Raw genomic sequence first — 22,887 nt, forward strand, 5'->3', positions numbered from 1 at the left:
AGGGAGCAAATCACTTCAGGCAAAATGCAGAAGTGAATTTTCCTGACAAAGAGCATATTGTTTGAGGCCAATAATTTCGGCATACAGTGAAGTATGCTTTGTGTGTTACTCTGCAGAGCCCTATACACTTTTGCACTTCATCATTCTGTTTCCTTTGTGTTTGTCTTCTCTGCCCAGTTGATTGAGTCCTTGTAGTGAAGTGACTTAGGTAGAAGTTAAATGTAAGTTTGTTTATAGGTAGAAGTTAAATGTAAGTTTGTTTAGGTGATTCCGATCTATTAGGGGTATAAGATGTATACATAGAAAGAAAATGGATGAATCAAACCAAGGCATATTTGCATTGCAAAGTTCACCTCATAAGGTAAGTTATACTGTGTTGGGCAAGCATACCAGGCTTTGACCCCAAACATATTTCTCTCAGTTCTGTACTTTTTGTTAGTTTAAATGGGCAGGATACAAACTTGACTTACAGGAAAGGAACTGGAAGTTATTTGGGAGTAGGACACAGCACTCAAAGTAAGCATCAATACATGACTAGTAGAAACATTGTGTTTACACCGGTTTTAAAAAACAGGAACTAAAGAATCACAACATAGGTGAAGTGCATAAAGATATAAATCTTTTTACAACTCCCTGAAATAAGCATTTCAAAGGCTAGGAAAATCTAATAGAATACATATTCACATGTATATATTTCTATATGCATTTACAGAAATCAATTTTATATACAATTTGTATATAATATTTACATATTCTATAGAAAACTATTTAGATTTAAGAGCATTTTATACCTAATATATCTCTCCAAATTTCTTAGAGACCTCTTAAGTAACATTTAACTGACCTAACTAAAAATTAGACAATTTAGGTTCTTAGTGTCTCTGCTCTGAGAATATCAGATAAATCTCGGAGCCATTTATTGAACTGTATAGATTTTTTTTCTTGGCACTCTTGGTTTTGCACCCACAGTCTGAATGAGAACACATCACACGTTTCCGCTAATAGAACTGAAAAATGCTCTTTGGAGCCTGTTCTTCCAATTCTCCTTGTATCTAACACTCAAGCCTTGGTTCTAGTCACACTGACCTAATTCAGAAGAAGCCCTGTGAGCAGAGTGATCTCACTTTGGTAGCATCTTATGGTTTCTACAACCACAGCAGGTTGTCTGCACTGGTGCACAATCCCCTGTGGCACAGAGAGGTCAATTATTTGAAACCAAACTTCAAATTCCATGCTTTCTCTTAATCATAAACCTAATGGAGAGCTAGAATGCAAATTCTACGTTAGTGTAAATAAACCTGGGTGGTGTATTTTCCCCCAAAAGATTAATCTTTAATGAATTTGTTGTGTCTAAACTCAAATATGCAAGTATATGTAGAAAGGTTTGGAGAAACTTAAAATTTACACGCATATTTCTCTACACCTTCACATGAGTAAAACAAATAATAATTTGGTCTGATTATGAACTGACTAATTATGGGGAACTCAGAAGAGCCCAGTTTCACAGCTATTTTGTTTTTCTGAGTATTATTTTATATACTGAGATATTCAGTTATGATGACATTAATACACATGTGATTCAGTGGAATAGAGCTTACTATATAAGTGATAACAGTGGATCAAAGAAAAGGCAGCAGAACTAGTTTGTTCTGCAATTTTGAACAGGTTAGAAATTCAGAATTGAAAATACGGGCTGTAAAGTGTAGAAAATCTCCCTCTACAGAATTCTGTAAGGTTTACTAGAATTCCAGATTGGGCCTAACAAATCTCAAATCTTCTATTTATCAGTTACTTCTTACTGGAATGGCATTGTGTTGATTTTTACTTCAAAATGTAACCTTTCTCCACTGAATGACTTTGAAAATCTCTCCTTTTGCCTTCCAGTTCCCATTTTGAAAGTTGAATTCTTAACGAGTTTTTTTTTTAATTTCCTATCTTTAATATTTCAAAGCTACTCTAAAGAGTTAAAATGCACTTCTGCGTTTCCTTTCCATATTTCTCACCAAATGAAAGCACTAATTTTCTCAAGGGGATAGAGCTAATAGTCAAATTGAGACATTCAATTCTGCAAGGTTGTTATATAGTTTTTCAGCTTGTTGTTCACTCAGTACATTTTTTTTTTCCCGCTCAGTCAATTAATAAAACTGACAGGGAACATATAGTTAGTTCAAAATGGTTTTGGGTAGAGTTTTTTACAAGTCATCGTGCTGCTTTAAGAACAGGTCAGAAAGGATGCTGAAGCATAACGATTTTATGCATAACTCTGAGTTGATATGTTAAGGCCCAGTAGTCAAAACTGGCAAATGAAAACTCAAGGTCACAGTATTTTAACTTTATTCTCAAACTGCTTTTCTGTGCGACTCCTGGGGATGCCATTCAACCTTAGCTACCTGCTTTAATTTCTTACTTTTTAAAATATCAAGCTGCTTGTGTCAAAAACCAAATAATGAATCATAGGGGATTTGGCCTCACATTTGAGGCTGAGTAGAGACCTGAGTTTGTTATAATTCTTACTTTTGAATAATATTGAAACATTTATATATTTCCCAATGTTAAGATAAAAGAAAATAAAACTGAGGGATCAACTAAGGTGGTATTTTGGTAGCTTGTTAAAGATGGGATTCCGGTTATTTAATATAGTAAGTACATTTTCCTAGTACCTAACTTTTGTCTAAAAAAGAATCCACTTAATATGGCTCTGCATGTCGTCTATTTTGACTTTACCTTACATGAACTACATTCAAGTGACACATTAAAGAATAACACTTAACATGTCTTCTTTTTGGGAACTGATCAATATGAAGGGATAGATGACTGTTTAGCTCAAAGTTTCATGATTATAATAATGCATTTTAATCTTCTAAGAATAAGTTACATAACCTGCTACATATATGCAACAATTCTAGTCTTCATGTGCTTAACAGTAAAATAGTGTAATATAGTATCCTTATAATATTATTGAGAATATATCCTACTGTCATTTTTCACACTGTTTCTCTTTACAGTTGTATGCAATGTATTTAAAGTGGGTCATACTACATCCTTATTCCAATGTAACCACGCCAGGTCTAATACCAAGTATTTTTTCAGCTTCAAACTCAACTCTCTCTACTCAGGACACTATGCTTCAAACAAACCAAATAACTTAGAGCTCTCTTGAGCAAACAATGCTTTCTTACTTGTGCCTCTGTACATATAGTTCCTGGCTTTTGAAATGTTCTTCCTTCTCTCATCTGCCTACTCAACTCCTAGAATAAGATGCATATCAACTCTCTTGGGAATTCTCCTACATCCCCTCAAGCGGATTAGATGCTCCTCATTTTATTCTACCTTAGCCATTTTTACCTTCCTCCATTAAGATGCGTGAATTCCATGAAGGCAGAAAACAGGACTTTCTATATCACTAGGGCTTAGGTGAGCACCTGGAATACTGTCAGTGCTTAATAAACGTTTACTGGAGTTGATACATGAATTGAATATAGGGAAAACTTTACTGTGTTTCTATTGGCACATTTATAATATTCCTTTTGGCTTCATACCCTTTATTATTTCTTACAAACTATTCTTTGTTTTCTATCATATCAGAAAGAGGCAGGTGAGGGAAAGATCCAGATAAATTATGAGCCCTGGTGCCCATGAATATTCATATAAATTAACAGTTCCAAAATTGGTGGAAATATTAACAAGTCTCTTCTGTTGGGAAGAGATTACTGGGAGGTGGTAAACCTGATTTTTTGGCTTTTCATGGTTTCATACAGGCCTTCTATATAACAGGCTGTTACGTTTGAGGAACAGGCATAATAAGAGTTGTCTGAACCAAGGAGTAAAGCTCTGTATCAAAACAATTGTCACCTCTTCTACTACAAATATTAAGCAAACAAACAAAATAAATACTCTATTGGGTGTGAGATGTGGATACGGGTTTTTGACATGCATCTATTTAAAAATCAAAATCACCTGAAACTAGAGTACAACAACAATTGAAGGTCCATAATGCACCGGGATTATCACCATGGAAAAGATTTGGTCAAAAAATATTGAAGTTGTATAAGTTAGTTTGAAATCACTGTTAAGAAGAGAGATGGGATAGCCTCATCCACCAGAGGGCAGACAGCAGAAGAAAGAAGAACTACAATTCTGCAGCCTGTGGAATGAAAACCACATTCCCAGAAAGAGAGACAAAATGAAAAGGCAGAGGACTGTGTACCAGATGAAAGAACAAGATAAAACCCCAGGAAAACAACTAAATGAAGTAGAGACAGGCAACCTTCCAGAAAAAGAAGTCAGAATAATGATACTGAAGATGATCCAGGACCTTGGAAAAAGAATGGAGGCAAAGATCAAGAAGATACAAGAAATGTTTAACAAAGACATAGAAGAATTAAAAAACAAGTACCTGGAAGAATTAAGGAACAAACAAACAGAGATGAACAATACAATATACAATAAATGAAATGAAAAATACACTACAAGGAATCAATAGCAGAATAACTGAGGTAGAAGAATGGATAAGTGACCTGGAAGGCCAAATGGTGGAATTCACTGCCATGGAACAGAATAAAGAATAAAGAATGAAAAGAAATGAAGACAGCCTAAGAGACCTCTGGGACAACAGTAAACACACCAACATTCACATTATAGGGGTCCCAGAAAGGGAAGAGAGAGAGAAAGGACCCAAGAAAATATTTGAAGAGATTATAGTCAAAAACTTCCCTAACATGGGAAAGGAAATAGCCACCCAAGTCCAGGAAGTACAAAGTTCCAGGCAGGATAAACCCAAGGAGAAACATGCCAAGACACATAGTAATCAAATTGACAAAAATTAAAGACAAAGAAAAATTATTTCTGGATAAAAACTCTCCAGAAAGTGGGCACAGAGGGAACATACCTCAACATAATAAAGGCCATATATGACAAACCCACAGCAAACATAATTCTCAATGGTGAAAAACTGAAAGCATTTCCTCTAAGACAGGAAAAAGACAAGGATGTCCACTCTCACCACTTTTATTCAACATAGTTTTAGAAGTCCTAGCTACAGCAATCAGAGAAAAAAAGAAATAAAAGGAATCCAAATTGGAAAAGAAGTAAAACTGTCACTGTTTGCAGATGACATGATACTCTACATACATAATCCTAAAGACGCCACCAGAAAACGACCAGAGCTAATCAATGAATTTGGTAAAGTTGCAGGATACAAAATTAACGCACAGAATACACTAACAACGAAAAATGAGAAATAGAAATTAAGGAAACAACCCCATTCACCATTGCAACAAACAGAAAAAAATACCTAGGAATAAACCTACCTAAGGAGGTAAAAGTCCTGTACTCAGAAAACTATAAGACACTGATGAAAGAAACCGAAGATGACACAAACAGATGGAGAGATATACCATGTTCTTGGATTGGAAGAATCAATAATGTGAAAATGACTATACTACCCAAAGCCATCTACAGATTCAATGCAATCCTTATTAAATTACCAATGGCATTTTTTACAGAACTAGAACAAAAATTCTTAAAATTTGTATGGAGACACAAAAGACCCCAAGTAGCCAAAGCAATCTTGAGGGAAAAAAACGGAGCTGGAGGAATCAGACTCCCTGACTTCAGACTATACTACAAAGCAACAGTAATCAAGACAATACAGCACGGGCACAAAAACAGAAATATCGATCAGTGGAGCAGGATAGAAAGCCCAGAGATAAACCCACGCACCTATGGCCAATGAATCTATGACAAAGGAGGCAAGGATATACAATGGAGAAAAGACAGTCTCTTCAATAAGTGGTGCTGGGAAAACTGGGCAGCTACATGTAAAAGAATGAAATTAGAACCCTCCCTAACACCATATACAAAAATAAACTCAAAATAGATTAAAGACCTAAATGTAAGCCTGGACACTATAAAACTCTTAGAGGAAAACATAGGAAGAACACTCTTTGACATAATCAAAGCAAGATCTTTTTCAACCCACCTCCTAGAGTAATGGAAATAAAAACAAAAATAAACAAATGGGACTTAATTAAACTTAAAAGCTTTTGCACAACAAAGGAAACTATAAAAAAGACGAAAAGACAACCCTCCGAATGGGAGAAAATATTTGCAAATGAATCAATGCACAAAGGATTTAATCTCCAAAATATATAAACAGCTCATGCAGCTCAATATTAAAAAAACAAACACCCCAATCCAAAAATGGGCAGAAGACCTAAATAGACATTTCTCCAAAGAAGACATACAGATGGCCAAGAAGCACATGAAAAGCTGCTCAACATCACTAATTAGAGAAATGCAAATCAAAACTACAATGTGGTATCACCTCACACCAGTCAGAGTGGGCATCATCAGAAAATCTATAAACAATAAATGCTGGAGAGGGTGTGGAGAAAAGGGAACGCTCTTGCACTGTTGGTGGGAATGTAAACTGATACACCCACTATGGAGAACAGTATGGAATAGTTCCTTAAAAAACTAAAAATAGAATTACCATATGACCCAGCAATCCCACTTCTGGGCATATAACCTGAGAAAACCATAATTCAAAAAGACACATGCACCCCAATGTTCACTGCAGCACTGTTTACAATAGCCAAGTCATGGAAGTAACCTAAATGCCCATCGACAAATGGATAAAGAAGATGTGGTACATATGTACAGTGGAATATTACTCAGCCATAAAAAGGGACGAAATTGGGTCATTTGTAGAGACATGGAAGGACCTAGGGACTGTCATACAGATTGCAGTAAGTCAGAAAGAGAAAAACAAATATCGTATATTAATGCATATATGTGGAATCTAGAAAAATGGTACAGATGATCCAGTTTGCAAGGCAGAAATAGAGACACACATGTAGAGAACAAATGTATGGACACCAAATGGGGAAAGAGTTGGGGGGAGGAAGATGAGAGAGAGAGAGAATTTGAGATGACATTTTAATAAAGAATATCTCTTTTTTTAAGTTAGATCCTTCAATGTTAGATCATTTTAAGCTATTAATATATCTATGCACCATTTTTTCTATATTTACAAAATTTTGTTTCCATAGTTATTCTTAAAAATAAATCTGTCTGGGGGGATAGAGCACTAGTTAGTATAATATTAACATTAATCAAAGATGTAAATCCACTACAAAAAGATTTATTTCCAATAAAAAATCTTAGATTATCATTTTGAATTCTGGGCTATGATACAGAGCCAAATTACTTAGTTACTTTTCCCAAAGGTATTCAGTTAGCTATTTAACTGTCTCTAGAAGTCAACATATTCAAACAAACAGCTGAAACTTGAAATCCAATTCTTTTTAGCAGAATTAGTTTACAAGTATATCTGATAAATCAGTGTTAAAAAGTCAAATATCTTACTAATTAAGCAGAAGTTAAAAAAACTAAACCTCTGAAAAATGAATATATGTACTTATGTATGTACATATATATGTGAACCTATGCATATATGCATGTATATGTACACACCTCTATACATACATATAATTAGAACAGTCTGCAACAAGTATACTCTCCTAATTTCATATATGTGTCATTGGTCAACATAAACTACATCTGCAATAGTCTTGCAGAGGAAGGATACACTTGTAGAAGATCTGTTCTTTCTAAGAATTGTTGCTTTGCTTCTGAGAAGCATTAATTTGGCCCTGAAACCAACCAGTGTCAAGGGTCATAGCCATTCACTAAACTAACTCAATTGCTTAAACTAATCTCTTTGGAGAAAATGTTTACACTTAAGATAGATCTGAGACTATCTGATCACCTTAACACAACCCAACACAAAGAAAGAATACAGAGGATCTACTCAGTTGCTGGAGCTTTAGTAATCAAACGTGGCCTGAGCACACAAACCCAGGTCCTCCTGGCTAATTCCAGTTTGCTTGTTTTCTAGCTCTAGGTTTACTGATGTTTCAAGTGACTTGAGTACACACTGTGAAGTTTCCCTCCATGTGCTTTAAGCTGTATGTTGCTGACAGATACACTTTCTATAACACTGCTTATAACTGTACCTCTTTTCCATACCTTTGTTTTCAGATTCTGCATGCTGAAATCCCCTTCTGTAGCATGGTAAGCTCATTTTAATTTAGAAAGAGATTGGTAGTACTTTTCAATGGGAACTTTTAAAATAGAAATAGAACAAGATCCATTCATACAATAAAATGAAAGTAAAAACAATAAAATCCTCCAAATTCATTTGTTTTCCTTATTGAATTCACTAACTTCTTTCTTTCCTTCCTTCCTTTTTGGTAGCTAAAAGCTATTCTGATGCTACTCTGAAATCAGTGTTGTAATGACTAACGAAGCACCACCACAAGATAAAATTTGTTTTTTTCATTTTTCCGGAAAGGAGAGTCCTGAATTTGAGTTAAGAATTAATTCCTAACTCTTTTATTAAATTTAATTTTGTCAAATCAATTAATTAAATCTAATTAATTGGGGTAGATTAATTCCTTTTTGGAATATTTGAAATATATGAGATCCACACAGAAGTTTTAAGGATTACTAATTTTCCTATGGTGAATCACTGTAGTTATTAATAAGGTTTGCCATTTACCTTGGTCCATTTTGAGAAAGCCTCTAATTTGTAAATTAGCTCCAGGATTTTTTGGCATCATCTCATAAGAATTTACTTTTATGAATAGTAATATAAAAGAAAAATATATAAAATTTTAAACACAAGTCAGTGTCTAAAACAAATACATTAAAATAAACATACTAGAATTACTAGAATCTAAAATAAATACATTAGATTGTAGGTAGAGAAAAATGTAATTGCATATCGGGAAAATTATATTCTAATTGGCAAGTAAAATAATCAAATGGAATTTTAAAATTTCTTAATATGCATTATTTCAAGGAGTTAGATGATACACACAAGAATCTTATTCTTCTTTAGGTTCCTGATCAAATACACCAAATTAATACATTATACACTCATAATCATGTAGGAAGAGGTTTAGAAAAGAGAAATCAGAAAAGAAGAGTATGTGTGTCTGTGTATGCATACTTGTGTGTCTGTGTGGGGAGCTTTTCAGATGTCAGAGAGTGTCATTTCCTAATCAGTTTTAGTAAGCTCTTCACACACTTATCCCCTTGAATTTAAAGGGAGATTGGAATGCTTACTGGAAAACATAGATTACATAATCACTTTTTTCGGGCCACAGAAGAGAGAATCCCTTTTTGCAGTGACCGGAAGAGTTCCCATACTCTTTTAAAAGAGTAATAGCAGAGAGCACACCAGAGACTGTCAGTCCCTTGAGCATTTAAATATGCGACCGTTTTGCACTGCAAATATAATTTAACTAGGGTTGTGAATAAAAAGAGGGCTTCTCTTCTTTATAGCTACTTTAAATGTCAACAAAATGAATTATCTTAAGAATGTCAAATACTAAAATGGTGTTTTGATACACCTCAGTCCAAGTATTCTCCATTAGTTGAATTTATTCACTTCCTCCAGCATTCTGGAAGAAGGATTTTTGTGGAACTATCCTGTATTGAGAGGTATCATACTGTATAGAATATGTTTTCATTGCTCATGCAATTTACATATAGTGATATTACCACCAATATGAAATATTATGCAGGAAGACATGAAATTATCTGAAATATAATGTGGTGATTTTGAAGGTTCATATTGTAAAATTTTTACAAGTACAGTCCTATATATAAGTACACCCATATGCAAAAATCCACTGTTCTTTAAATGAAGCTAAATTATGGAGATTAAAATATCAGTGTTATAGAAAATCATTAATAATAGATATCTTTTCATTACCCTTACCAAGGAGAAATTGATTTTTTCTAGGAAACCATTCAGAAAACAATTCAGTTAATACAAAAGCACTCCCAAGACCAAAATATCACCTCCAAAATGTTATATTTTTCTCCTTATTAATTTTCATAAAGGCTACAAATATATCAGCAAACGTACTTTGGAACTTTTATGAGTATAAAGAAAACATCCATCTTTGAATTGTGTCTTAGGCTTCATAATTATTTAGAGTGTGTGCTTGGAATCCAACAAAAAGGAAGAAATGGAAAGACAAGTGATTTAAAAAGAATTTTTCTACAGAAAAAAGCATTTCTAAAAATCAATGTGATGTTTGAATTAACCTGGTTTCTTTCTTTATTGTATGTCTATAGTAAATGAAAAAGTCCTTAGAGACTTGATGGGGCTGTTGCCTAATGAACTCTTCAGAAAACATCTTTTCATTGAATGTGACCCAGAATCAGGAGGAAGGTTGAAGGTGGGAAAGTACACTCAGTTCCCATGATATACTTTTGCATATAATCAATCATCTTTTCTAAACACAAACCATATACATGTGATAAATCTGGTGTTGCTTCCAAGATTTCTATTTTGTCTATGTGTCTGGGGCACCTTATCAGGCCAAGCAGGGAAACACATTTCTGATTTTTCTTTCTCAATTCAGAAATACTTTATTAAACCACTGACTCTGGAATCAGTGTCATTCAGTCATCTTGATCCTACCATTCTATGTAGTTGTGCAAGGCCACAGAATTAGGTGAAAACCCCTCTACTGAGGTAAATAACAGGTAGAGATCCAAATATATTTCTTATTTCTAAGTCCACCACAGGTCATAATACGTTAAGTCTTTTAAAACACTTTATTTGGTGAAATTTAGAAATATTAAAAAGGCCAAAGTGGCACAATCAGCCTCCCACTGGCAAATTAAGAAATAAAAAAGGTTGTCACTGTGATAAAGATATGAAACTTGGAACAGTTGGAAACTTAAATTAGAACAGGAAAAAAGATGGAAGCGTAAGCAGCTACAAATTCTAAACCTCAGTCTGAAGTATACGCTATCTTTTCAAAAATCAACAGAATTTAATATCATTTCATTTTTGTTCAGATATTGAATAGTTAGTTGATCCCCTGTTTTACTATTAACATATCCCTTTATCTTTTAAATCCCAGCTCTAAATTTTATTAGAGAACTCAGATACATTTTCATATGATCCACAGCACTGAAATATGTTTAAGATACTCAAATCTGTATAATCACCTCTGAGAAGTATTTGGCAATGTGATGATTTCACTCTTTTAGAAGCTTAGTCACACATGTCTATCTGAAATTTTGTTTTAAGTGTAATAAGAACCCTGAATTATAACTAAAGCAAATAGAATTAGGCTCTAGAAAATATAATTTCTGTAAAGAAAATTAAACTCTTTAACTTCTATTACGTTGTAATTCACTAATTTACTTTCTATTAATATCACTTTTAAAGCTATACAATTATAAAAAGGAGTACATGTCACAAAGCCTCTAAATACAAATAACATTTCTTATTAATTATTATTACACGTGTTCATAAGTAAAAGTAAGAATCAACTGGCTCCTTATGTGACCCTGTCAGAGTTCAAGGCTAAGAAAGGAAACTTGGCCAAAGAAGAAAGACCTTTAACTTCTCAATGTGAATATGTCTACAGGGCCAGAGTAATTGGACATCCCTTTAGAAAGAGTTTGGAAAAGACCTAGTGATACAGCTGATCTATGCTGTCTCAACATCCTTACCACTTTGAATTACCTTTCTAAACAAAGATTTACTCTTTTTCTAATATATGTCTCCATCTCTGGTTTTGAATCCAGTTTATTTCAGCCCAAATGTGGGAAACTGGCAGCCAGTAAGCCCTGACAGATCTCCAGACAAGTTGCGTTAGGCCTGTACATTGCTGACCATACAATGTTTAAAAAGCAGTAGCTAACTTTGAACACTTTAAACACAAAGATGTGGAGCTCCTCCTGAAAACCTGGAACTTTTGGTGACCTAGGACCTTTCCCAAATGGGAGCAATTTAGTGTCAATCTGTGCAGACACCAGACATGCATCTCCAGCTTTCTACAGTTCCTTCCATTCTTTATTGTCTCACTGACCTCGACACGAAGAACGTGTTACTCTTTGACAGTTCCAATAAACATCCTTTGTGTTACATTCAACATGCTAGAATCTGAGTTAGAACCTTCTGATTCAGTGGTTTCTTTCCCGCTTCCAAGTTGAAGACTGATTCACTTGACTGAAACCTTGATTCTGTTTCCAGATCACAGCCCTTACCTTAATCAACTTTTTCCTGTTTCTTTGTCAAACATTTTAACCTCCCCTTCCCAACCAGTTCTATTGGAATATACTAGTTCCAATTAACTTTTTATAAATTTGAGATTTAGTTACTCCTATCATTAGTATATAGGTAAACTCTTGACCACTGTAGAACACAGGTTTTTAACAAGAATGAAAATTACAAGAAAGTTAACAGTATAACTTCAGGGAAATAATATTAAGGGAAAATTTCCCATGATACATTCTATTAAAATATTTGATGGCAGAGGTTTTACTTCAAATACCCTTTGTTTAAGCAACAGTTCAGAGAAACACGTTTTATATGTATGGTATCAATACTGTGACTAAGACTTCTCTTCTGTCCTTTGCTCAAAAGTACTCCTTTCTATGAAATATATAATTGTTTAAGAGCCCAACTTCAAAGTCTAAATGTGTGTTGCTTTTTTTTCTAACAGCATTTTTCAATAAAGCACAATAGTCACAGCTTTGAAATGCATATTGAGTGTCTCTGGCAATAAAACTCATGCTTTCTCAATAACTGATAAGGTTGTGGTTGAAAAAAAAGACAGGCTATAGGTTGTCTTTGAACTTTCATGAAAACTATGAAAAATTCAATATTTCAGTTGTATTTTTCCACAAATGGACTCACCATGGCAATGAACTCCTTCATCATACCCATCTGAGCAGTCCAGGACGCCGTTGCAGAGCTGGGATAAATGGACACATCTGTTGGCACCAAGGCAAGCAATGTGATTCAAGGGGCACTTGATTTCTACCTCCTCAGGACCTGGAAAAATGCAAAAAGGAACACAGTGATTTAGCTTTTTTTTTTTTAACACTAAAACTGTTAAGCACGAGAAATTACTAGCGTGAATTCACAAAATAAAATGACAGGCAATACTACCAGAGGGCAGCTCTGATTCTCAGAGACATCAAAATTGGCCTATGTAATATAAAATACCTAATTTTTAAAGGCTGCATAGGAAATAAAATAATATGTATGTTTTTCAAATAATGCATTTAAAACACAGGTATTCTTTTGACCCTTAAAGAGCCATGGATTGAAAATCTAAGGGTTGGTTTGAGTCACTGTTCTATTTCTTATCCTTAGATAAGTGGACAAGGTGCTTAAACCCTGTAAGTTTCAAGTCCTGCAACTGTGAAATATGAATAATGGCAACTTCTTGGCATGGCTCTTTTTATTTTTTTTATTTTATTTTATTTTTTAATTGATGAGTACACATCAAGTGTTAGGCACTAAGTGCGTTACATGTATTAACTCATTTAATCTTCCTAACAGCCTTCTGAACTGGTACTATCTCTGTTCCCATTTTACAGATTTGGAAACTTGAGATATCAAAGCTAAATAATGTGACCAAAATACAGCTGGAATTATCCTATGTTATGTCTGAGTGCACAGAGACCCCAAATGAGTTATCAGCAGTTCTACAGTGAACAGGAACTGGGGGTTAGCACTAGAACTCATTGTACAGCCTGACCATTTTAAACAAACAAATCCATCCATACTACGCAAATACATACAGAAAGGTTCTTTGTGCTTCCTGAATAAGGAGGCCAGATAATCTGCACAGACACTCCTCTAGAGACGATCAACTAGGGTTCGGGAAGATCTTTTCCCTTGTATTCTTATAATGCAAAATACTATTAGATGAATGGATACTGTGCTTTTACTCTGATGCATAGATACTTTGAAAACCTATACACTGAAAACATTTTTTTTTTAATTTTATATTATTTATTTTTTTATACAGCAGGTCCTTATTAGTCATCCATTTTATACACATCAGTGTATACATGTCAATCCCAATAGCCCAATTCATCACACCACCACCACCACCCCCTGCCGCTTTCCCCCTCTGGTGTCCATACGTTTGTTCTCTGCATCTGTGTCTGAATTTCTGCCCTGCAAACCGGTTCATCTGTAACATTTTTCTAGGTTCCACATATATGCGTTAATATATGATACTTGTTTTTCTCCTCCTGACTTACTTCACTCTGTATGACAGTCTCTAGATCCATCCATGTCTCAACAAATAACCAATTTTGTTCCTTTTTATGGCTGAGTAATATTCCATTGTATATATGTACCACATCTTCTGTATCCATTCATCTGGCGATGGGCATTTAGGTTGCTTCCATGACCTGGCTATTGGAAATAGTGCTGCAATGAACATTGGGGTGCATGTGTCTTTTTGAATTATGGTTTTCTCAGGTTATATGCCCAGAAGTGGGATTGCTGGATCATATGGTAATTCTATTTTTAGTTTTTTAAGGAAACTCCATACTGTTCTCCACAGTGGCTGTAACAATTTACATTCCCACCAACAGTGCAAAAGGGTTCCCTTTTCTCCACACCCTCTCCAGCATTTGTTGTTTGTAGATTTTCTGATGATGCCCGCTCTAACTACTGTGAGGTGATACCTTGTTGTAGTTTTGATTTGCATTTCTCTAATAATTAGTGATGTTGAGCAGCTTTTCATGTGCTTCTTGGCCATCTGTATGTCTTCTTTGGAGAAATGTCTATTTAGGTCTTCTGCCCATTTTGGGATTGGGTTGTTTGTTTTTTTAATATTGAGCTGCACGAGCTGTTTATATATTTTGGAGATTAATCCTTTGTCCATTTATACGTTTGCAAATATTTTCTCCCATTCTCAGGGTTGTCTTTTTGTCTTGTTTATGGTTTCTTTTGTTGTGCAAAATCTTTGAAGTTTCATTAGGTCCCATTTGTTCATTTTTGTTTTTGTTTCCATTACTCTAGGAGGTGTATCAAAAAAGATCTTGCCGTGATTTATGTCAAAGAGTGTTCTTCCTATGTTCTCCTCTAAGAGTTTTATAGTGTCCAGGCTTACATTCATGCCTCTAATCCATTTTGAGTTTATTTTTCTGTATGGTGTTAGGGAGTGTTCTAATTTCATTCTTTTACATGTAGCTGTACAGTTTTCCCAGCACCACTTATTGAAGAGACTGTCTTTTCTCCATTGTATACCCTTGCCTCCTCTGTCATAGATTAGTTAACCATAGGTGCGTGGGTTTATCTCTGGGCTTTCTATCCTGCTCCACTGATCTATATTTCTGTTTTTGTGCCCATACTGTATTGTCTTGATTACTGTAGCTCTGTAGTATAGTCTGAAGTCAGGGAGTCTGATTCCTCCAGCTCCGCTATTTTCCCTCAAGACTGCTTTGGGTGTCCGGGGTCTTTTGGGTCTCCATACAATTTTTAAGATATTTTCTTCTAGTTCTGTAAAAATTGCCATTGGTAATTTGATAGGGATTGCATTGAATCTGTAGATTACTTTGGGTAGTATAGCCTTTTCATAATACTGATTCTTCCAATCCAAGAACATGGTATATCTCTCCATCTGTTGGTATCATCTTTAATTTCTTTCATCAGTGTCTTACAATTTTCTGCATACAGGTCTTTTGTCTCCCTCGGTAGGTTTATTCCTAGGTATTTTATCCTTTTTGTTGCAATGGTAAATGGGAGTGTTTCCTTAATTTCTCTTTCAGAATTTTCATCATTAGTATATAGGAATGCAAAAGATTTCTGTGCATTAATTTTGTACCCTGCAACTTTACCAAATTCATTGATTAGCTCTACTAATTTTCTGGTGGCATCTTTACAATTCTCTATGTATAGTAATCATGTCATCTGCAAACAGTGACAGTTTTACTTCTTGTTTTCCAATGTGTATTACTTTTATTTCTTTTTCTTCTCTGACTATCATGGCTAGGACTTCCAAAACTATGTTGAATAATAGTGTTGTAAGTGGACATTCTTGTCTTGTTCCTGATCTTAGAGGAAATGCTTTCAGTTTTTCACCATTGAGATGATGTTTGCTGTGGGTCTGTCGTATATGGCCTTTATTATGTCGAGGTAAGTTCCCTCTATGCCCACTTTCTGGAGAGTTTTTATCATAAATGGGTGTTGAATTTTGTCAAAAGCTTTTTCTGCATCTATTGGGATGACCATATGGTTTTTATTCTTCAATTTGTTAATATGGTGTATCACATTGATTGATTTGCATATATTGAAGAATCCTTGCATCACTGGGATAAATCCCACTTGATCATAGTGTCTGATCCTTTTAATGTGTTGTTGGATTCTGTTTGCTAGTATTTTGTTGAGGATTTTTGCATCCATATTCATCAGAGATATTGGTCTGTAATTTTCTTTTTTTGTACTATCTTTGTCTGGTTTTGGTATCAGGGTGATGGTGGCCTCATAGAATGAGTTTGGGAGTGTTCCTTCCTCTGCAATTTTTTGGAAGAGTTTGAAAAGGATGGGTGTTAGCTTTTCTCTAAAGGTTTGATAGAATTCACCTGTGAAGCCATCTGGTCCTGGACTTTTGTTTGTTGGAAGATATTTAATCAGAGTTTCAATTTCATTACTTGTGTTTGGTCTGTTCATATTTTCTCTTTCTTCCTGGTTCAGTCTTGGAAGGTTATACATTTCTAAGAATTTGTCCATTTCTTCCAGGTTGTCCATTTTATTGGCATAGAGTCTCTTAGGATGCTTTGTATTTCTGCCATGTCTGTTGTAACTTCTCCTTTTTCATTTCTAATATTATTGATTTGAGCCCTTTCCCTCTTTGTCTTCATCAGTCTGGCTAATGGTTTATCAATTTTGTTTATCTTCTGAAAGAACCAGCTTTTAGTTTTATTGTTCGTCGCTATGCTTTTCTTTGTTTCTATTTCATTTATTTCTGCTCTGATCTTTATGATTTCTTTCCTTCTGCTAACTTTGGGTTTTGTTTGTTCTTCTTTCTCTGGTTCCTTTAGGTGTAAGTTAGATTGTTTAGTTGAGACTTTTCTCGTTTCCTGAGGAAGGCTTGTATAGCTATAAACTTCCCTCTTACAACTCCTGTTGCTGCATCCCACAGGTTTTGGATCATTGTGTTTTCATTGTCATTTGTCTCTAGGTATTTTTTGATTTCCTCTTTGACTTCTTCAGTGATCTCTTGGTTATTTAGTAACATACTGTTTAGCCTCCATGTGTTTGCATTTTTTACATTTTTTCCCTGTAAGTCATTTCTAATCTCATAGCATTGTGGTCAGAAAAGATGCTTGATATGACCAATTTTCTTAAATTTACTGAAGCTTGATTTGTGACCCAAGATGTGATCTATCCTGGAGAATGTTCCATGCACACTTGAGAAGAAAGTGTAATCTGCTGTTTTTGGATGGAATGTCCTATAAATATCAATTAAATCTATCTGGTCTACTGTGTCATTTAAAGCTTCTTTTTCCTTATTTCTTTTCACTTTGGATGATCTGTCCATTGGTGTAAGTGAGGTGTTAAAGTCCCCCACTATTATTGTGTTACTGTTGATTTCCTCTTTTATAGCTGTTAGCAGTTACTTTATGCATTGAGGTGCTCCTATGTTGGGTGCATATATATTTATAATTGTTATATCTTCTTCTTGGATTGATCCCTTGATCATTATGTAGTGTCCTTCCTTGTCTCTTGTAACATTCTTTATCTTAAAGTCTATTTTATCTGATATGAGTAGTGCTACTCCAGCTCTCTTTTGATTTCCACTTGCACGGAATATCTTTTCCCATCCCCTCACTTTCAGTCTGAATGTGTTCCTAGGTCTGAGGTGGGTCTCTTGTAGACAGCATATATATTGGTCTTGTTTTTGTATCCATTTAGCAAACCTGTGTCTTTTGGTTGGAGCATTTAATCCATTCACGTTTAAGGTAATTATTGATATGTATGTTCCTATTACCATTTTCTTAATTGTTTTGGCTTTGTTTTGGTAGGTCCTTTTCTTCTCGTGTTTCCCACTTAGAGAAGTTTCTTTAGCATTCATTGTAGAGCTGATTTGGTGGTGCTGAATTCTCCTAGCTTTTGCTTGTCTGTAAAGCTTTTGATTTCTCCATCGAATCTGAATGAGATCCTTGCTGGGTAGAGTAATCTTGGTTGTATGTTCTTCCCTTTCGTCACTTTAAGTATATCAAGCCTCTCCCTTCTGGCTTGTAGCGTTTCCTTTGAGAAATCAGCTGTTAACCTTATGGGAGTTCCCTTGTGTGTTATTTGTCATTTTTCCCCTGCTTTCAATAATTTTTCTTTGTGTTTAAGTTTTGCCAAATTGATTACTATGTGTCTTGGCGTGTTTCTCCTTGGGTTTATCCTGTATGGGACTCTCTGTGCTTCCTGGACTTCGGTGGCTATTTCCTTTCCCATGTCAGGGATGTTTTCGACTATAATCTCTTCAAATATTTTCTCGGGTCCTTTCTCTCTCTCTTCTCCTTCTGGGATCCCTATAATGCGAATGTTGTTGCATTTAATGTTGTCCCAGAGGTCTCTTAGGCTGTCTTCATTTCTTTTCATTCTTTTTTGTTTATTCTGTTCCGCAGCAGTAAATTCCACCATTCTGTATTCCAGATCACTTATTCGTTCTTCTGACTCAGCTATTCTGGTATTGATTCCTTCTAGTGTAGTTTTCTTTTCAGTTATTGTATTGTTCATCTCTGTTTGTTCTTTAATTCTTCTAGGTCTTTGTTAAACATTTCTTGCATCTTCTTGATCTTTGCCTCCATTCTTTTTCCGAATCCTGAATCATCTTCACTATCATTATTCTGAATTCTTCTTCTGGAAGGTTGCCTATCTCCACTTCATTTAGTTGTTTTTCTGGGGTTTTATCTTGTTCCTTCATCTGGTACATAGCCCTCTGCTTTTTCATCTTGTCTATCTTTTTGTGAATGTCGTTTTTTACCCACAGGCTGCAGGACTGTAGTTCTTCTTGCTTCTGCTGTCTGCCCTCTGGTGGATAAGGCTATCTAAGAGGCTTGTGCAAGTTTCCTGATGGGAGGGACTGGTGGGGGGTAGAGCTGTGTGTTGCTGTGGTAGGCCAAGGTCAGTAAAACTTTAATCAGCTTGACTGTTGATGGGTGGGGCTGAGTTCCCTCTCTGTAGGCTGTTTGGCCTGAGGCGACCCAACACTGAAGCCTATGCAGGCTCTTTGGTGGGGCTAATTGCAGAGTCTGGGAGGGCTCATGCCATGGAGTACTTCCCAGAACTTCTGCTGCCAGTCCTTGTCCTCATGGTGAGACACAGGCACCCCCTGCCTCTGCAGGAGACCCTCCAACACTAGCAGGTAGGTCTGGTTCAGTCTCCTATGGGGTCACTGCTCCTTTCCCTTGGTCTCGACAGACACACTACTTTTTGTATGCCCTCCAAGAGTGGAGTCTCTGTTTCCCCCAGTCCTGTCGAAGTCCTGCTATCAAATCCCACTAGCCTTCAAAGTCTGATTCTCTAGGAATTCCTCCCCCTGTTGCCAGACCCCCAGGTTCGGAAGCCTGACATGGGGCTCCGAACCTTCACTCCAGTGGGTGGACTTCTGTGGTATAATTGTTCTCCAGTTTGTGAGTCACCCACCCAGCAGTTATGTGATTTGATTTTATTGTGATTGTGCCCCTCCTACCATCTCATTGTGGCTTCTCCTTTGTGTTTGGATGTGGGGTATCTTTTTTGATGAGTTCCAGTTTCTTCCTGTCGATGATTGTTCAGCAGTTAGTTGTGATTCTGGTGTTCTCGTAAGAGGGAGTGAGAGCACATCCTTCTACTCCACCATCTTGGTTCAGGGCCACCATGACTCTTTTTAGAATTGTATCAGGTAACATGAACCAAAAGGTTTTAGTGGAATTTAAATGAAGTTGTGTCCGCCTTAAAGGTATTTTATATTTTTAATCTGTTCTTTAGGAATATGAAGAACAGCTAGTTTTATACTTATTTATATGTGGATTCGCTTGTTTAAAAAAAAGTCTTTACTGAGCAAGTCTTATGCAACAGAATTGGCTAAAGAGTGGGGAGGTGATGATGAACAGGGAGGACTCATTTAGTTTACCTAGTGGTGGTAATTGCACTTTTCATAATTACCCCTTGTGTTTTTAAAGATACATTTAACTTGGAACACCAAGACTTTTCTTGAAGTTCACCAATTCCAAGTCTTTATCAAACATCTAAAATTCCTATTTATACTTGTTTTATAGGTACTCTCCAATTTCTCTCATAATGATCTGTAATCTTGCCCACCTCTCCCAAATCCAAAGTACAGTCACATAATAAGGCTACAGTCATGTATTAATCTGACACTGATTATTGCAATTGCACAGATTTTTCAGTCAAAACACACTTAGGATAATCACAGTTTTGTCAATACCTATGGGACGTTAATTTAATCAATTTAGCATTATTTTTCTCAGCTGTAAATGGAAATATCAATTGAGTCTACCAGCTGGGTTGTTGTGAGGATCAAAAGTTATTCATGGCAAAGCACTGAGAGATGTAGGCTCAGAGTAGGAATTCAACATGTGTTAGTCATGTAAATAAATGCAGCGCAGTGGAGATTCTTCTAGTGGAAAATCTGGAACCAGATTCTTGAGTCCAGTTTCTGGTCCCATCAATTATAAACTGAGTAACTTGGGTAAGTTTTCTACTTTCTCTGTGTTTTACCAGGTTGTTATAAGAATTATATCAAAAACTCTTAGCATTTTTCTTGGCAAGCGCTAAATAAGTGATTGCTGTTATCATAGTTAAGAATGTTTTGAGAAGGTGAGTTACATCTTATAACGTTCTTTTCTGTTGCAAGCCCCTAAAGAAAAAAACAACCTCAAAAAATATGTTTTACTCTACTTAGTTGAGGCAAAATTATAAGAATAATAAAAAGGCCAATAAAAAGGCAAAATTAAGTATTTGTTCAACCATTTGTTTGGGGATGTCAACAAATTTTTATGATGTAGCTTTACTAGCTGAAGTGTTACCACTAATAGGTTTCCTTGTATCTTTTCATGTATATTTATACAATTACTGCTATACAAGGGTATTCGTTTTGTCAAAAAAATTCATAAACCCAGGAGATTATAAAAATTTTTAGTTAGAAACCAAAAATGCATCAGTAGTTCTAAAAAAGCAAGATTTTTTTTAAAAAGTGATACTTGTGTTGGCTCAAATACAAGTATGAGTTTTCATTTTTAAGACTGTCAGGTAACTGATGAACATGACAGAAGGAGTGAAAATGTACATCTGGTGTTAAGGAAAAAGGCTCAGCTACTTATAAATTTTGAGAAAACAGGAAAAAATGTTTGGGTTTCTCAGAGGCAATATACAGAACCATTAGATTCTTTCTACTGGTAACATGTAGGGACAAAAGAGAAATTTGTTTAGAAGAATGGAACAGTCAATTGGTTTCTTCATAGACTAGCTACTATTGTTCCCCCCTACTCCCCTTGATATACTCTTGTCTTGGTTTCCCTCACTGCTGGGTAACTGGTAGGACAGCTGGGTGATGGCTTAATGGATTGTACCTTAACCAGTTCTTCCCAAATTTTCGTACCAAAACATATTAAGACAATGAAAATTTGAAAGTTACACTGAAGTAAATAGCAGCAATTATCTGTAGAATAAGTGTAGCGGTTGCCCCAGGCCTTGGGAATTAACCTCAAAATTGAGGGAATCGATACCTTTAAGCTCTTTGACCAATGCTGATATACTTCAGTTGGAAAACTGCTAAAACCAAAATGTTGTTGTCTTTCTTGAAAATGGAGATAGAGATGGGGCAGTCTGAGAAATGGCAATGCTTGCCTCAATTCAAATTCTCAACTGAAACCAGGCAATATGGGTAAACAGTGTACTATTTCTTTGGGCAATAATCCATCCTTGATTCCCAATGAACATTTCTGAAGTAACGGTGTGTATAACCCATGAGGCTCCTTTAGTCCACCCTGATAACAGAGAGAAAACTCACCCTGATCACTACTTCTACCTATTTACATGTGACAAGAAGAGGCACAGGATAATGGAGGCTGCATGAATTCCTCAGAATATGTCAAGGTTGCATTAAATGATTCACCTCTTGAAGACTTTCAGGCATTCAGAGCATTTCACAACCAGCAATCATTATTTGGACATAGCAAGGAACAGGGTTGGAGGCTCTCTGATATACCCAGAATTATCCCTTTAGTTGCTAAATCATGAGGACTTGGGGGGACCTGAGAGAGGCACTGTGATAACAGATTAGCACATGAGAAATTTTAAAATAGTACAAAGACTCTTAAAATTTTAACAAGTATGTTAGTCCTGGTGAGAATATCACTTCAGTTGTCAGTAATGCACATTTAGAAAACATTTCCAGTCCCTCAAATCTAATTTTAGGTGACCTGAGCAAGGTAGCAGAATTTAAAATATAGTAATTAATTACAAGAAAGAAGAACTCTATCATGAGGAGGATTTAAAATATATAAACACAGGAGAATAGTATCCATGTTTTTAGATTTTCTATAAGCCTTACCCAATTAACTGAAATATCTTCCATTTTTTAATGAACCTCATTTTACAAATAAGCCTTCCAGGATAATGCAAGGATAGCATGATTCATCTGTATGTTCTTGAATGTTCCAATTATTTTTAAACATAACTCTGTTCAGTTAAAGTGATAGTGGAAGACATAAATCTCATCAAATGTCCTTTCTGACTAAAGATAATCGAGATAGTGCATTGTGTGAAGGAGTGGAGATTTTTCTTCTGTAATGGCAGATATAGTCATATATCTGAACTTGTCACAACATCATCATATCTTAGCAGGACCGGTATCAATCCTCCCCCACCGAAGTTAACCTCCTCACCCTACACTCTGTCACATCCCACTTTGGGGGTTTTGTCCCATCAAGATTTGCTGCTTGGTTGTATTTCCCATGTCTATCTTTCCAATAGGTCTGACTCCTCCCTGAAATCTCATTCAATTTTTTTAAACCTACACTCAAGAACAAAGTCACTTT

General features: G+C 35.6%; 1 protein-coding gene across 9 annotated transcripts in view; it reads right to left on the reverse strand.

Moving 5' to 3' along the window:
* The window catches only part of LRP1B (LDL receptor related protein 1B), a 1,831,517-nt gene that overhangs the window by 1,094,921 nt on the left and 713,709 nt on the right, over positions 1-22,887 (reverse strand). For all 9 annotated transcript variants that reach the window (XR_013828854.1, XM_079925113.1, XM_079925117.1 and 6 more), the window contains one exon: positions 12,737-12,874. Coding sequence is in view for 7 of the 9 variants with exons in the window: in XM_079925113.1 (XP_079781239.1) it covers positions 12,737-12,874 (138 nt within the window). In the remaining 2 variants the exon portion in view is untranslated. The remainder of the gene's footprint in view (positions 1-12,736; positions 12,875-22,887) is intronic.

The sequence above is a fragment of the Stenella coeruleoalba genome, assembly GCF_951394435.1.
Source record: "Stenella coeruleoalba genome assembly, chromosome: 6".
In the NCBI taxonomy this organism is placed as follows: Eukaryota; Metazoa; Chordata; class Mammalia; order Artiodactyla; family Delphinidae; genus Stenella; species Stenella coeruleoalba.